This window comes from Balaenoptera borealis, assembly GCF_965194805.1.
Source record: "Balaenoptera borealis genome assembly, chromosome: 9".
Lineage (NCBI taxonomy): Eukaryota > Metazoa > Chordata > Mammalia > Artiodactyla > Balaenopteridae > Balaenoptera > Balaenoptera borealis.
The window spans coordinates 7,684,969-7,701,731 of NC_138873.1; the positions used below are offsets into that span (position 1 = coordinate 7,684,969).

At 43.7% G+C, this 16,763-nt stretch overlaps 1 protein-coding gene and 1 long non-coding RNA gene across 4 annotated transcripts in view; both read right to left on the reverse strand.

Moving 5' to 3' along the window:
* Positions 1-584: 584 nt before the first annotated feature.
* LOC309634517 lies at positions 585-8,124 on the reverse strand. The gene is made up of 3 exons (XR_014248169.1): positions 7,755-8,124; positions 5,755-5,877; positions 585-4,452 (listed from the first exon to the last, which is right to left on the reverse strand). It is a non-coding gene; the product is annotated as an uncharacterized lncRNA (long non-coding RNA).
* Positions 8,125-10,074: 1,950 nt separating this feature from the next.
* Positions 10,075-16,763, reverse strand: part of LOC309634461 (solute carrier family 22 member 1) — a 34,218-nt gene continuing 27,529 nt past the window's right edge. For 2 of the 3 annotated variants that reach the window (XM_082404573.1, XM_082404574.1), the window contains exons 9-11: positions 13,882-13,994; positions 12,610-12,709; positions 10,075-10,278 (exon numbers count right to left, since the gene is read on the reverse strand). In XM_082404573.1, coding sequence (XP_082260699.1) covers positions 10,170-10,278; positions 12,610-12,709; positions 13,882-13,994 — 322 coding nt within the window. In that variant the 3' untranslated portion in view covers positions 10,075-10,169. The remainder of the gene's footprint in view (positions 10,279-12,609; positions 12,710-13,881; positions 13,995-16,763) is intronic. The other variant, XM_082404575.1, reaches the window with a different exon arrangement.

Genomic DNA, 16,763 nt, shown 5'->3' on the forward strand with positions numbered 1-16,763 from the left:
ATTAATAGGCAACAGCCTTTTATATATTAAGAATATTAACCCTTTGATTGGCATGGAATCCTCAATTTGTGTCTTGGAGTTGATCATTGGCCTTTTAGTTTCTTATTTGGGATTTTTCACATATAGAAATGTTTTTAAAATTTCAGTGGACAAATCTATGTGTGTTTTCCTTCATGGTTTCTTGATTGGTATTGTATTTAGAAGGTCTTGCCTAAACTAAAATTATATAAATGTTGGCCTATATCGTCTTCTAGTATTTTAAATGGTTTTATTTTCCACTTTTAGATAATTCAACCGGAATGTATTTGATGGAAATTGGAGGGCATTGTTGGAATCCCCCACCTTCTAGGGGTGTTCAGGATTGTCTCCGTGCTTGTGGGGTAACTTTGGTGTGATGAGATTGGAAGGCCTTTTGTCTCGGTCCAGTAATTCTGGATATCACCACATCTCTGCCGTGTGGAAGGGGGTCCCTGCCCCACTTCCTCTTCCCACACTGCCAGCTTCGCCCAGATTCCATTCCCGAGCAAAGCACTCCTCTGTTTTCGGTGGAACTCAGACGAAGCCCCAACCTTAGGAGTAAAACAAAAGGAAACTTCATATCGAATATTCTACATATGCGTATTGCATCGAGGGTTTCCGCTTTCCTTGACTTTTATCTTTTTCCTCATTTTGCTCACGTTGCCACACTTCTCCTCATTCTAGCAGAATTTCTCAAGCTCACCTCCTAATTCACTAATTTGGTTTTCTGTAGTATTCAATGTGCTCTTTGTTGCCTCTGTTGCTGTTCCAGATTTTTTTCTTCTAAAAGTAATACACTAAGTCCCCTACATACAAACAAGTTCCATTCCGAGAGCGCGTTCGAAGTCCAATTTGTTCATAAGTCCAACAAAGTTAGCCTAGGTACCCAACTAACACAATCGGCTATATAGTACTGTGCTGTAGTGGCTATATAATACTTTTCACACAAACAGTACATAAAAAACAAACACAAAAAATAAAGAGAACAGTTTTAATCTTACAGTACAGTACCTTGAAAGGCACAGTAGTACAGTACAACAGCTGGCATCCAGGGGCTGGCATCGAGTGAACAGGCAAGAAGAGTTACTGACTGGAGGAGGGAGAGGAGGTGGGAGATGGTAGAGCTGAAGGATCGTCAGCAATAGGAGACGGAGGGCAAGCTGCAATTTCACGCTCGCCTGACTTTGATGGAACGGACGTTCACATCTTTGAAAGTTCGCAACTTGAAGGTTCATATGTAGGGGACTTACTGTATATCTATTAAAAATTTCTTTTCTCTTTTCATGACTTCATTATCTTCGAGAAACTGGGAGAGGACATGAATTAGAGATTTTCTTGAATTTTCCCCTTTTTGTGGGGGGAACTCTTTTAAAAGGAAACATTCGCTGATAGCTCACTTTTTGTGTTTGTCATTTTGGCTTGAACTCCTAAATCTTTCTAATGTTTGGTTACGTTTTCCCTGCTCATTTCTTTTTTGATTATGAAATCTACATTTTTTTTTCCCTAGAATTAATAGCTAAGGTAGTTTCCTGGAGTGTGTTTCTTGTTATTAAATGGAAATGTCACCACCATAGTCACACACGCAGAATGTGTGGGTCACTCTTCAAAGTTTGTGGGTACAGACAAGTGGATATTAGAACAGATTAAATTCCCTGCAAAATGGGTTTGCCCCCCATCTCCGGCCAGACTGCGCTTTGATTCTTTGGCTCACAATGAGATGGAAATGTCCTGGCATCAAGAGTCTGATGTTGGGGATTTCCCTGGTGGCACAGTGGTTAAGAATCCGCCTGCCAATGCAGGGGACACGGGTTCGAGCCCTGGTCCGGGAAGATCCCACATGCCGCGGAGCAACCAAGCCCATGCGCCACAACTACTGAGCCCCTGGGCCTAGAGCCCATGCTCCTCAACAAGAGAAGCCACCGCAATGAGAAGCCCGCGCAACACAACAAACAGCAGCCCCTGCTCGCCGCAACTGGAGAAAGCCCGAGCACAGCAACGAAGACCCAATGCAGTCAAAAATAAGTAAATAAATAAATTTATTTTTTAAAAAAGTCTGGGACTTCCCTGGTGGCGCAGTGGTTGAGAATCTGCCTGCCAATGCAGGGGACATGGGTTCAAGCCCTGGTCTGGGAAGATCCCACATGCCGCGGAGCAACTAGGCCTGTGAGCCACAACTACTGAGCCTGCGCGTCTGGAGCCTGTGCTCCGCAACAAGAGAGGCCGCGATAGTGAGAGGCCCGTGCACCGCGATGAAGAGTGGCCCCCGCTTGCCGCAACTAGAGAAAGCCCTCGCACAGAAATGAAGACCCAACACAGCCAAAAATAAATAAATTAAAAAAAAATATTTTTTTAAATCTGATGTTCGTTAAAGGATTCCACCCACCCATTTTTTCTGATTAAATGTGACACCTAAACAGTATCTCAATATTACTTGAGTTGCTTTCAGCCTTCTGCATGGGGATTGGAAAATTACAAGGGCAGATGGGAAGCCCTTAGCTGTTGCTCCCACTAGAAGCAGACAAATAAAATAGTGTGCCCACTGCCTAGAGCTGAAATTTGGGAATTGGGGGCCATTCCACTCCAGCAACTGAAAGTTAAGAAGGCAGAATTTGTAGCTTCATAAAGAAATTCACTCACAGCCTCCCAGAGTTTTAATGTCAACAAATCTTACTGGACAAGAACAGTAAACTAAGACACAATTCTCTGTCTAAATAGATTTAGGAAGGGGTGTTACAACCAGGTGGCAGAAAAGAATGTCAAATAAAAGGATTTACATGTATTTTTAATCCTTCCTCAGAAGAGAGAAGGGATGTACACTTTTCAGGAACCAAGGTATAAATGTATACATATTCTCTATCTGAGAAAAGAGGAAAACATTTTTTACAGAATTACTTACTAAATTAGCCCAAGGGGTGGGGAGGTTACATTAAAGTCTTTCTGCATCCGGTTGTCCTGTGTGACTTCACGTCCTTTGGAAATTACTTAAATCATTTGTTTATTGGTTTAGTTTGTCTCCCCCAACTAGAATTTAAGTTCTATAAGAGCAAGAGATTTTGTCTTTCTTCTTCTCTAACTGGATCCCCAGTACCTAAACTGTCTGGCACATAATAGATGGTTTGTTAATGACTGCTAAGTGAATTAATGGTGGATGGTTGGATTGATGGATTGATCAATTGATGGAAGCAGTTAAGGTACTTCTTGAGGCATAGTATGCCTTGATCTTGGCCTTTATTTATCCAAGACAAAATAAAAGTCTGGGGATATGGGTGAGAGAGGTCCATTTGTGCAGCCTGACAATAATGATTATCGGGTAATGATCCAATTCCTAGGTAAGAGCATTTTTACCTAGGGTCATTAATTCATTCACTGTATTTCTTTGGTGTTGATTTTTTTTGTCATTACCAAGTGCGTCATTTTTCTTTAACTTACAATTAATTAGCATCTCTGCATCCTTCTATGCAGTGGCTCTCACACATGCATTGCCAGAAACTATGCTACTTTGACTGAATTAACCAGGATTCCTGCACCAAATGTTAGAATTACCCAGCCTTTTCCCACAGATAGTGGTGGTCCAACATTGCACAACTGTCCTTTAGAGCAAACCCAGCACAGAACAAGATTTCAAGGGCCACTTGTATGTCTTCCATGAGCCTTTGGGATGAGATGGAAATCCATCTTTCTTGTTAGAGGGCAGCCTTTGGTTTGGGACCTGGAACTCCAGTGGTCAGACGTGGTGGGTTGCGTCTCCAGCTTTGAACAATCACGACCATGTCAGGAGTAGCTGGTCCACAGGGACTGTACTGGAAAAGGAAAAATCTTCAAGAATCTCCCAATTTCAAATGACAGTGGGTCATCAGTTTTATTTCCCAAATCCCTGGACAATATGTTTCCATGCCTGTGAATTGGGTCATAGGTTTTTCTTTTTTTCTGTGTTTAATTTTTATTGGAGTATAGTTGATTTACAATGTTGTGTTAGTTTCAGGTGTACAGCAAAGTGAATCAGTTATACATGTACATATATCCACTCTTTTTTAGATTCTTTTCCCATATAGGTCATTACAGAGTATTGAGTAGAGCTCCCTGTGCTATACAGTAGGTCCTTATTAGTCATCTATTTTAGTCATGGGTTTTTCATCTTATTCTGCCCCTCCCCTATTAGCCTTCCGGCTAATTGTTAGTGGATTATCATCAAGTGAGTCCCTCAAATTTTCTGAAAAAAAGAAGAAGAATACGTATTGTTTTAAGTGCACATGTCTGATTGTTATCTTCCAATTCAGTCATCAAGGCAACAGTTCGGACTTGCTCCTCCATGGGGTACCACGCAATCCCGTGAAGGTGGGCTTCACCAGGTCTCACTGGGCCATGGCCCGTTCACTGTCTTCACCCTCCCTGATCATGTCCACAAGAGCAGGAGGAAGTGGGGAGAGCCCATGTCTGCAAAAATTTCAGAATTTTTCAGGGTGCTGGCCTGGGATTTATAGTGCCACTTGAAGGTTTGACTCTAGTTACTATTAGAGTGTGATAGATAAGGTAGGAAGGAACAGTCTCGTAATTTCCATTTTTTCAGGATGAATTAAGAAATTGTATCACTTTGAAATATTATTATTATTTTTTTAATCTTTGAAGGTGATAATTCCATGACTGTTTCTGCCCAACACACAACTGGCTTGTTGGTCAGCCAGGCCCACAGCAGCAGCTACCTGTTGGCATTGTGAGTCATGGTTGGGGCAATGCCCATGGACCTCTGTAGCCCCTCTCCATCTTCCAGCCCTCCACCCCTGCTCGAGTCATCTTTTCCCATGTGGACCAAGCAAGTCTACATGCTCTATTCCTAACCTATCGTTCTCAACTTGGAATGAGTCCCTGAAAGGTTTGACCTTGGTTTCCAGGTCAGTTTAATTCTGGATGGCCCACATATTTTAATTTGAAATGATCAAACCATAGACATTACATATTTTAAGCATGTTTTCTTTCCTTCTACATCTGTTCCTGATTTATGATTGTTAACCTTGGCATTAATCTAACCCTGAGTAGCAAATTCATATTGTGTTGTGTTGAACAATTAATAGAATGCCTTATAAACTTTATTGGAAACTCATGTGTGTTTTTTCCTTGGCTCAATTCCTATTATTTGTTCCTTTTAAGTATTATCACGGATTGTGACGCTTTTTATAGTCCCAGCTTGTTCCAATAGACTCTAATTACTGTTTCTATGATGTTGAAATTGTCCCTGCTTGGCCATTATGAGCCCTCCATATGTAGGCATCTTTGTCTTTTTAGCGTGACCTTAGTCATCCCTGACAGTCTTTGCTCTTTGGCAAAAACGTTCCCCCCACTTTTGAATTTTTCTTGTCCCTATAGGCCTAGCCACAGCAACTCTTCCTGGCATCTTAATTTCTTTCAAGCAAATTGTGTATGGGAGACTAAACTACGGGCGCCTGGAGTGCGTATGAGATGGTCCCACTGACTCTGTCAGCAGGCAGGGCAGAGGCAGCCTCAACCACGAGTGAAATTACAAGTATTTCCAAGACACTTGGCCACAAGTTCAAATTTGGACTGAGCCTAAGATTAGGCCACAAAAGCCTGCCGTACGCAGGTCAACTACCAAATGTTTCAAGGGCACTTCTTTTCATGAAGAGCTATTCTAGAATTTATTACTGATATTAATGTCTGGGACTGCGATAGCAGAGCAGATTAAAAACCAAACATTCTTTGGACAGTTAGAGACACACGGACCTTCGGACTGGACAGTAAATCACAGAGCGTAGGTTATGAGCGCCGGTGCTTGGAGTCGGAGGGGATGTCAGCACATGGAGAAGAAGTCAGAGAGATGGAGGACGAAGGGCCTGAAATCTAGGCCTGGAAAGGGGAGGAACATTTTAATACAGTTAGAGGGTCACTGAGGCGTAGATGGAACACTGAGAAGGTTTCTCTAAACTAGGGTAACTGAATGACCAAGTGTGACCCTCTAAATAGTCCAGACCCTCCCTCCAGGACTAGATGGAAACAAAACTAGCATCTGACTTGAAGAGGTTAGAAGATGGGCCCATGTGTCACCAAGCTCTGTCCTCAAGCTCTTGAAATACCCACATTGTACCCTCCTGGCACCAGCAGAGAATCCTGACATCACCAGCCAGGGTGCGTGTGAAAAGCAGGCAGTACGTCCCTTTTGGAGCACTTAGCAGCTGCGATCAGGCCTCCTGTTCTCAGGCCACTGGGGGAAGCACAGTGGACGGGTGTCATGGTTGGGATGAGAGGATGCACATGAGAGCCCTCCTGACCTCTGCGGGGCGGGCCTCCTCAGATGTGAGCCTCATTCCCACATCTCCTAGCTTCCTTCCCTTCTTCTAAAGACCCCCTTTGTCCCTCCATTTTTAATCTAGAAGGCAGCTTTGAGCTTCCAGTTTTATAAATTACAGATTAGCCATCTCTTTGTTTTCTTATCTCCTTCCCAACCCAGCTTTCATGCCCAAAAGGGCCAAGGGAGGCAGATTTGCTAAACAAGAGGCCATTTGGTCCCTGGGATCTACGATGTCACTCCCCAAGGGGGCAGCAGCCTCGGGGACAGCGAGTCCCCCTCCCTCCATATTCCTCAAGGGGCAGAAGGTCAGAACACATGCGCTTGCATTTGAGGGGTAAGTATAGTACCTAGTGGGTAGGGAGTTACTTAATTAAGACAGAGCAAAAATTTTAACTGAGATGTTTGGGAAATGTACCTATTGAGAAATTTCATATGCAGTCATGTACGTTTGGGATGATTTCATATGTAATGTAATACGCAATGTGAAATGTAATAGAGAGAGGGAACAGAATGATTTCATAAGATGAATCAAACCAGATTTGGTTCAGCAAGAAAAATACATTTAAGCACACAAAATGCTTAGAAGAGTAGAGATAGATTGTATACTGTTTGGACCTTCTGACAAACACCGGAAAGAGAAGGTGTTAAAGCGGAGCTTGTGAAGGGTTTGTGGAGGATGGCCGAGTGCAGCGAGTCCTGGAGCCCATTTGCCCCGTCTGGGAGGAAAAGCCTGGCCAGGAGGCAGTGTCGGGCCGCTGTCCTGACGGCTCCCCGGCCACCCCAAGGAGAGTCAGGCCGGGCAGAGGGGGTATGGCAAACGAGATGGGGCAGGAAAGCCAACAAAATCCCCGTCATTTAATTGCCAGTGAAGGGGACCAAATTCTAGGAACAGAAATGGTTGAATAACTTCTCTCGCTCAGTGCATCACTATGCAGTCATTAAAAAGACTCAGACCCATGTGGCCTGAAATGGAAGAATATTAACTTGCAGACCAATGTGTAGGGCATGACTCCACGAGTTCTCAGGCCATAAAATTCAAACGTGTTGGAAATGTAATCTTGTTTTTCTCCAACTTAGTTTTTATCTCAGTTCCCCACTCTTCCAGGAAGTGTCCTCAAGGGAAGCCTGTCCTCCACACTGTGGTCCATCCCCTGCAACGTGTGTGCATGTGATGGGCACATCCCAGCAGCCGCCTGGGACCTGGGAAGCCCCGCTCAGCAGAGCAATGAGACGGCGGCACCTGGGCTCTCCCCAAGCCACCAACTAGCCCTGGGCAGGCAGCCTCGAACTTCTTGAATATAAGAAAGGAAGAACTTTTATCCAGTTGAAGCCTTTGATAGTTGGGGGATTTCAGTTCCAGGCAAATTTAACCCCGACTAATGTACCCCCTGGGAGCTCCACCAACATCTTGAAGCATCAGACATTGAACCCTCACCTGCAGGGAGGAGGCCGAAGTGGGGTGAACAACAGGACACACTGCCCTTAGCAACCAGGCGCAGGGGGGGAGCTGGTCGGGTGGCTCGGTTCTTTCTCCAGCGGAAGCTCGGCGGGTCCCTGCAGGACGCAGATGTGGGGACCAGGTGGCATGGAGGCTGGGACAAACCATAAAATCGGTAGATGGTAGAGGAGGCCTGGGAGTCACATCCAGCTCATTCCAGGGTCGGGTCTCCTCTGTGACATCAGGCTGCTGCTTTATGGCCACGCGGTGCCCCAGGGAGTGAGGCCGACAGGGAGCACTTCCTGCCCTGCGGTCACCTGCCCTCTTTAGGCACCGTCCCCACCCCTCCCGTCCCCACTCCACTCAGCTCCTACCTGGTAGGCGACCCCGTCCCCGTTGCTCGTTTTCTTCCATCTCAGTGGCTGGCTTTCAAGACCCGCAGGGAGAAATCTCTAAAGGTTGGGTTCCAGGCACTGAAGGAAACGTTGGGGCAGGACTGGGGAGGTGATTTTCGAGACCCTCAAATCCCTCCACCTGCTTAAAAGGTTGGCCCTGCTGACCCTCCTCATCTAACAATACGACCAAAATGGCCTCACAAAGGCTTCATTCCTACTGTGAATCCCCATGTGGGCGCTGTTCCCAGCACACCCTGTAGCTGCCTTCGGCCTTTCTGAGCCCAAGATGACAGAGGCATACAGCAGGCGCTCAGCACATGCTCGCTGAAGGAACAGGACTTCACTGCTGCCGGGAAGGAGGGGGCCCCTGGCTGCCACGCCCTTTCCAGGAGCTTCTTCTGCTTTCTGAGGCCTGAGTCACACCTCCCGGGCTTTGCAAGTATTCACAAGCCATCTGTGCCCTCCACCCTCCTCTAATGGGATTCACATTGGCTCGTTGTAGCCACAGCGAGGAAGGCAGGAAGGGAAGAGGCCCAACGTCGTCTCTTGACACATAGGAGCTGCTCCTGGGTCTGCAGACACGCAATCCTTCACTGTTTAGACAGACCACACTGTGATGCAAACCTTGTGTTGTTCAAGTAAAGCCTGACCTGCCTCTCTTCCAGAAACAGGGCCATCTAATTTGTCCAGACATGGCTTCTGAGCGGAAAGACAGAGGTTTCTCTCTTGTTTTAAACGATGACCCCTCTCTGTCTAAAGCCTTCCTCAGGAATTTTGCCCAAGGATTCTAAGAAAGATTAGAGAGGGCATTTTTGATACACATTTGAAAAACTGATTCAAAGCCTGCAATTTACATATTTGTTACCAGTAAAGAGTATAATTGCGATGGTCAAAAAGATAAGATACAGAGTCAGGGCTTTGCTTGGGAGAAGCTGAAATGAAGCGCTAGGTCCCCTCCATGGGTCCAGATGTGTTTTTGTTTTGCTTATTTATTTATTTATAATCTTTTAATCGAAGTATAGTTGGTTTTTAGTTTTTGTGGGTTTTTTTGCCAAGGGCACGGTTTCAGGTTTCCAAGTAGCCCACGTCCATTCTCAAGGGAAGGTCAGATGCCATCCAGGACAGAATCCAGAGATCTCAAGTCCCCGAGGCCATCCCCTGGCTTAGCCAATCCAGCCATAAGTGTTTATAAAATGACCACAGGTCTTTGATCATGCCTCCAATTCACATTAGAATCTCTTTTCCCCCAATGTACTCTGAAGGGTGCCCAGTATATTGTCTTTGTGGTTTGTCTCACACTTAAAGAAATTTAAGTAAAGTCTTTGTGTACTCCAGGAATGAAATCACTTCTTGAACCAGACCTTGAACCAGTTACTACTAACTCACAGTAAACTGAACTCCTCTTTTTGCTATATTTACTGTGATATTCCATAGTTGGCATGAGTTCACCTTCTAGTATCTCCAACAAGAACTAAAAGCAAGAGTGAAATAGAATAAAGTATTCTTAGAATGTAAGTGGCAGAAACGTCTTCCCTAAAAAGCTCACAGTGATCCTGGCCTTTGGATGAGGAGCGTTATGTGTAAGCAGGGATGGGCTGGAGTTTGCTGGAGGAATCACCATGTTTAAAAACCAGGTGCCCTCCAAGAAAGCTACATGTTGAAATACTTTTGCCAACACAGGCACCTACAAATACAAAGACATTTTCTTTCAGAGAGTGAATAAAACAATACTTATTCTAGGAAACCAGTTACAGAGGCCTCTTTTATAACAGTATTTAAATTCTATTGGACCTTCCAAATAATTTAGATAATTAAGTACCTGGTAACCACCAACAGCTCTCACTGGAAAGGATAAGTAGATAAAAGACAGCCAGGGCTCTGAGAGACTTAAAACAAAGAAAATAAAACAAAACAAAGCACACTTAGTGTTCTTTAGAACTGATATTGACTTAGGGGCAGGCAAGTAGGAGGAAAAGCTTAGGGCTTCTGAGCATTTCTTCAGATGATAACTCCGTCCTCATCTCTGCCACCCGGTCCCCAGCGAAGCATCTCTCTCGGGTGCCTGTGAGTTGAATTCTGATGTTTGGATCTGAAGGTAAATCTTGTTTTCTTTGGGCTTTGCTTTCCTGTAGCAATCAAAAATTTAAAATCTAAGCTAAAACACATAATGCGGGACTTTCCTGGTGGCGCAGTGGTCAAGAATCCGCCTGCCAGTGCAGGGGACACGGGTTCGAGCCCTGGTCTGGGAAGATCCCGCATGCCGCGGAGCAACAAAGCCCGTGCGCCACAACTACTGAGCCTGTGCTCTAGAGCCCACGAACCACAACTACTGAGCCCGCGTGCCACAACTACTGAGGCCCGTGCGCCTATAGCCGGTGCTCCACAACAAGAGAAGCCACCGCATGAGAAGCCCACGCACCACAACAAAGAGTAGCTCCCGCTCATCGCAACTAGAGAAAGCCTGTGCCCATCAACAAAGACCCAGTGCAGCCAAAAATTAATTCATTAATTAAAATTAATAAATTAATTAAACATTAATTAAATAAAATACATAATGGCTTGATTAAGAAACTGTTGCAAAGTTGTTCCAAGGAGTAAGTCTCAAAAGAAGAGGTGAGAACAAGGACAGCAGGTGACAAAGAAGAGAAGGGTCAGCAGAGACCGCCAGTGACCAGTGCTGGTTCTCTGCCTGTTTTGCTATGGCCTGTGTGTTAAGAATGGTTTCTTACATTTTTAAATAGTTTTCAAAAATCAAAAATAAAATATTATTTCTTGACACTTGGAAATTAGATGAAATCTAAATTTCAACATCCATAAATACAGTTGTGCTGGAACTCAGCCATGCCCATTCGTTTGTATACTGCCTGTGGCTGCTTCCGTGCTGAAAGGGCAGAACTTGGCAACAGAGACTGAATGTCCCCGAAGCCAGAAATATTTACTCCCTGGTCCTTTAACAGAAAGAGTTTGCCAACCCTTCACACAGAGCACCTGTTGGGTTGCTGCCTAGCTCCATCACCTGACAGTCAACATTCCATTTTGAAGCTGGGGACTTTGAGGGTATCTGTCATTATTTCTTCCATCTGTAGAATGGGTATGCTACTGACAGGAGCTGCCTCTCAATGTTTTGAGAGGACGGGGTGAGAAGGCACCTGAAACTCAGTGAAGCTGACGCACCGTGAGCCCTCTGTTAGCTAGAGCTACCACTACTCCCATTCCCTGACCTTGTTTCCTGGAAAGTAGGGAAGAAGGTGTCATTGAAATGCTCTCTCCGGCAATAGACTGTGGCCACTATTTATGGAATTAGGATAGTGGAGAAAACAGATAATGAAATAAGTGATGATTATACTTTGTGCAGGGCATTATCAAGAACACAGGGTGAACAGGGAGGTATTGGGCTCAGAGCAGAAGCCCCTGGCCTCACCTGGCAGGCCAGGAATAGCTATGACGATGGAGTGAAGGGATAAACACAACATCTTAAAAGATGACAAAGTGCTTATTAACAAATTATAATGAAACATTTTAAAATCAGGTAGTCAACCTTAGCTATATATGTCTACCACTTGGGACCAAAAAGAAGCTTATTGTCAGCAATTACAAAATGTGTTTACAGTTAAAATAGAGTGTTTGTCCCTTATCAGTACTGAGAAATGCAGATTTCCTCAAAGTGAGGAGCACAGAGGGCCTGAACGGGTATCGACTGTCATTAAAATTTCAGGTTTCCGGGTTCCCCCATTCATTTACCAAGTCAGAAACCTAGAAGGCCCAGGAATCTGCATTCTTCTGCCTACTAAGTTTGAGAGTCACTGAGGAAATCACACCATATGCAAGAAGAATGGAGAGAATCTAAGATTTATTGAATACCTACTATGTGCCAGGCAATGGATTAGTCGCTATCACCTACTTTATCTCATTGAACTTTCACAGCAACCCTCTCAGTTAAGTTTCATTGTGGCTGTTTTTCAGGCAAGGAAATGAAGGTTATAGGGTTCCATGACATTCCCAAAGTCACTTGGCCAAGTAGGCGACCACCGCTGGACTGAACCCAGGACTTAATGAGTCCACGGAGTCTACTCTCTACTTCCCAGGGACACGTGTGTCCTTACTGTGGGATCCAGAGAACTGAGCCTGTAACGACCACATCATCAAACGCTTTGTCTTTCTTCCTTTCCTTTTTGATGGCTTTAAGGGTAGGACCTGGGACTCCACTGAGAACTTGTCCCCATCATAGGAATGAAAGTTTTAAGTCATTCTTCTTTGTGAAGAAAGTCACTAAGGAATCTGAACCAACAATCGCTAAAAAGACAGAAGGTTGGTTTAAAAATAGCTTCCAACTCAGAGCTGTTAACTCTGGGGGTGACCTGGGGACCTTGGTGCACCGTGTGGTCAACATCGCAGACAAATCGCTCTGTCTCACAGTTTAGACCAGATGACTGTCTGCCCCAGCGCCCAGGGCTCACCTCCGCAGGTTCTCCGCGTCCTTGATGGTCTCTGGCAAAGCGACCCCCTTGGTCTCCGGAAGAAGCAGCGTCATTCCCCCGGCAACCAGCCCCAAAGCCGCTTCAGATGAGACAGATTTCACATGGAGCCATTAGAGCATGGTCAGTACCATTTACATATGATGACAGCTAACTAAAGAGATGCCTAGGTAACACACGTGTGAGGGTCACTTTTAAAAAGTTGGGAACATCTAGAAAATTAAAGCAATAGGATAACTGGGGAAATGGCAGAGTAAGAAAAGGGAATATTGTCTTTGTTTTACTTCCACATAAGTATATAGTTCTACAGTAACTGATGTTTAAGTATTAGGGGGATTTATTGATTCAGGTACTTCAAAAACAATACGGGACTCAATTTTGACTAGTTACTGTATATATAAAATACTATATTAATTTAACATAATATAATGTAGTATTTGTATATACTAACCATAATTTATATATTATCATTTATATTCAGTAACTATAATATATATTATATACAATAATTTGTTGTAATATATAATTATATAATACTTTATAACATACATTATATATAAACTATAACATTATATTATAGTTACTATATATAAATATTATGTTACCATATATACATTTGATATGGAGCCTAGGTGATATGTATGTGGGCAGTGTGGGCCTCTCTTGTTATTCATCACCCCCCGTCGCCCCTCGTGTGTTCGCCTGGGCCCAGGCATGGCAGCTCTCTATATGGGCAGCTGTTTTGCCCTCCACCGAGTGGTAGGTTTGGGGAGAGGTGGGAGAGTCCCCTCCTCCTTCTCTAACCCAATATAATCAGTAACAAAGCTGATAATAAACTTTGATTCCCATTTGTCCCCTTGTGTCTGCTATCAATTGTTAAGATCTGGAAGCAGAACAGGGATGATAATCTAGCATCTTCAAACCTCTAGCAATTACATGTTAAATACACAAAAATTGGGAGTCAAATTCATAAGAAACCAGGAGGCTATGTCAAATGTTCTCTCCGATTCTATTGCATAGAATGAATTATTGGACTCCAGAGCCATAGGACATAAACCTCTGGCCCACCTTCTAGGAAGAGCATCTTATCTTCCCCGTGAAGCAAGACAGAGTGAACCAGGAGCCAATGAAAGAGCAGGCACCATCCTTCCCTTCTGTACACTCGCTGGGGGATATCATTTGCTCATCAAATAGTTCTCGAGTACTCACACTGAGATGGAAAGAAGGAATAATAAATGTTTCATGAAGTCTTACTGAACAAAATGAGTGGTAAGCCTTGCCAAACCTCCATCAGCCTGAAGACCAGGAAGGGGGTGATGACCCCGCCCAAGTCACACAGGGAGGAACACACCATCACTCCAAGGTTCCTGATAAAACACAGAGAACAAAAAAGATGACATTTCTGTGAATCAATTTTCCAAACGGTAAACTTGTTTTAAAGCAAACACACCATTCCCGAACCTCCAGGGAGGGGAGAGGGGCTGCAGATGGAGTTAATCACTGATGATTTAATCAATCACACCTACATAATGTGCCGAGAGGGTGGCACACCCCAGCTCCACAGGGACAGAAGCACCTGTGTTCAGGACCCTTCCAGACCTTGCCCTGTGTACCTCTTCATCTGGCTGTTTATAATATCCTTTATAATAAACCAGTAAACGTAAGTGCTTCCCTGAGTTCTGTGAGCCATTATAGTAAATTACTGAACTCAAGGAGGGGGTCATGAGAATCTGATTTATAGCCAGTGGTCAGAAGTGTAGGTGGACAATGCGGGGCTTGCAACTAGCATCTCAAGTGAGGGCAGTCACGTGGGACTAAGCCCTTAACCTGTGAAGTCTGCACTAATTCCAGGTAGTTTATGTCAGAATTGGATTGTAAGAATTGTTTGGAGATTGGAGAATTGGTTGGTGTCATTAGAGTTCTTTCTTTCACATAGAGGGACAGGGAAGGATAAAGAGAGGATATTAAGAAATGGAGGACAAAGAAAGCCAGAGGGGAAATGTAAGGAAACTGTCTACTTGAAATGACCTCCCTCTTCATCCCTGACAATAGTCTTTGCTCTGAAATCTACTCTGTCTTATATGAATATAGCCACTCTGGCTTTCTTTTTATTAGTGTTCACATGGAATATCTTTTTCCATACTTCTACTTTTAAACTATCTCTGCCCTTAAATTTAAAGTTAGTTTCTTGTAGACAGCATACAGTTGGGTCTTTTTTTTTGCCAATCTGATATCATTTTCCTTATCTCTGAAAGACTTTTACATTTCTTGTAGTACAGGTCTGCTTGTGATGAATTTGTTCAGCTTTTATATATCTGAAAAAGTTTTTATTTTCCATCCATTTTTTGAAAGATTATTTTTTGCTGAGTCAAGAATTCTAGGTTGGGGGCTTCCCTGGTGGCGCAGTGGTTGAGAATCTGCCTGCCAATGCAGGGGACACGGGTTCGAGCCCTGGTCTGGGAGGATCCCACATGCCGCGGAGCAGCTGGGCCCGTGAGCTACAATTACTGAGCCTGCGCTCTAGAGCCTGTGCTCCGCAACAAGAGAGGCCGCGATAGTGAGAGGCCCGCGCACCGCAATGAAGAGTGGCCCCCGCTTGCCACAACTAGAGAAAGCCCTCGCACAGAAACGAAGACCCAACACAGCCATAAATAAATAAATAAATAAAATTAAAAAGAAAAAAAAAATTCTAGGTTGACACTTTTTCTTTCAGTACATCAAAGATATTGTTCTACCACTTTCTTGTTTGCATTGTTTCCAATGAGAAATCTACTGTCCTTATTATCTTTGTTCCTTTTTCTGATGTCTTTTTTCTCTGACTGCTTGTTAAGATTTTTGTGATGTGCCTTTCTTGATGTTGTGTGTGTGTGCTCTGGGTCAGTTTGTCCTGTTACACAGCATGCCACTTCAAATTATAAATCCAAGCATTCTTTTATTTTCAGACATTTTTTTTCAATTTTTTTTTTCTTGAAGTTCTTTTGTTTCATTATTTCAATTATCTTCTTGGGAACATATGTATAAACATGATCTCTAAGCCTTTTAAACTCTGCTTATTTCAATCTTACTTTGCAATTCTTAGGCCTGTCTTGCCTTTCCTTTACTATATCAGTTCTCCTTTGTACTGCTTTCAAAGTAGTTTTCATTTGTCAAATATTTTAATTTTCCTTTTTGTTTTTTTTTAGCCTGAGCTGACTTCATCTATTGTCTTATCACATAGTCTGCCAAGAACTTGCATCTCTGCTTTACACTCTTATTTTATAGAGATGATTGATTCATTAATATTTTGCATTTAGTTATAGTATATTTGGCCACACTTTTTATTTACTTTCTGACAATATTTTTCCCTGTGCATTTTCTTCCTTTGCCATTTGCTTTTCCTCTTCCTTTCCCCCTTTCATCTCATGATATATTTGTATAGCTCCTGGGCAAGTTACTTTTTAATTTATTCTTCTTCTTTCAGTACTATGATTTCTTCCTGTATCAGCTATTTTAGAAGGATTTAAGGGGAGGGGCATGTTCTAGGCTACTAGAAATTTTCTTTCTGACCAGGGTTGTCTGTGATTAGATGCTTTGGCCTCTCTTATCCCTAGTCTACAGGGGCTGACAGTACAGGACTTCTCACCCTGCAGGGTCTCTCTCTTCCACCCCACCTCACAGCACACTGCTCCCTCAAAGGTTCCTGAATGTTCTCCCACAGCCTTGCCCTCCCTGCCTCATCTCCAGCCACACAACACCCAGGGAAGGAAGCATATGCCCCCAGCCCTGCCTCCTCCCTGTTATTGCAACAAGGGCTTGTGGGTTAGACCCTTCAATGTACACGTCCTACTTTGGAAAACCACTGGCCTTGTCTCAAGTCTGCTGTCACGGTGAGCTTCCCTGGAGTCTTCCAGACCCTCTTAGATTCACTGCATTAGGCAGCCCTTCTTCTTCACTATCGTCTTTCAGGGTCATCCTAGTTTCAAAAATGGCATTTGCATTTTTTTTTTCTTCTGTTTCTCATTCTTCTAATAGCGTTAGTGTGATTTCCAAGAGGAGGAAAAAAAGACACCATTATTTCTTTTACAATTTTAAGAAAATAAGTCTTAAAAAGAGAGAAAAATTTGATAAGCACACAGAAGCTAGAAGAAGTGAAGAAC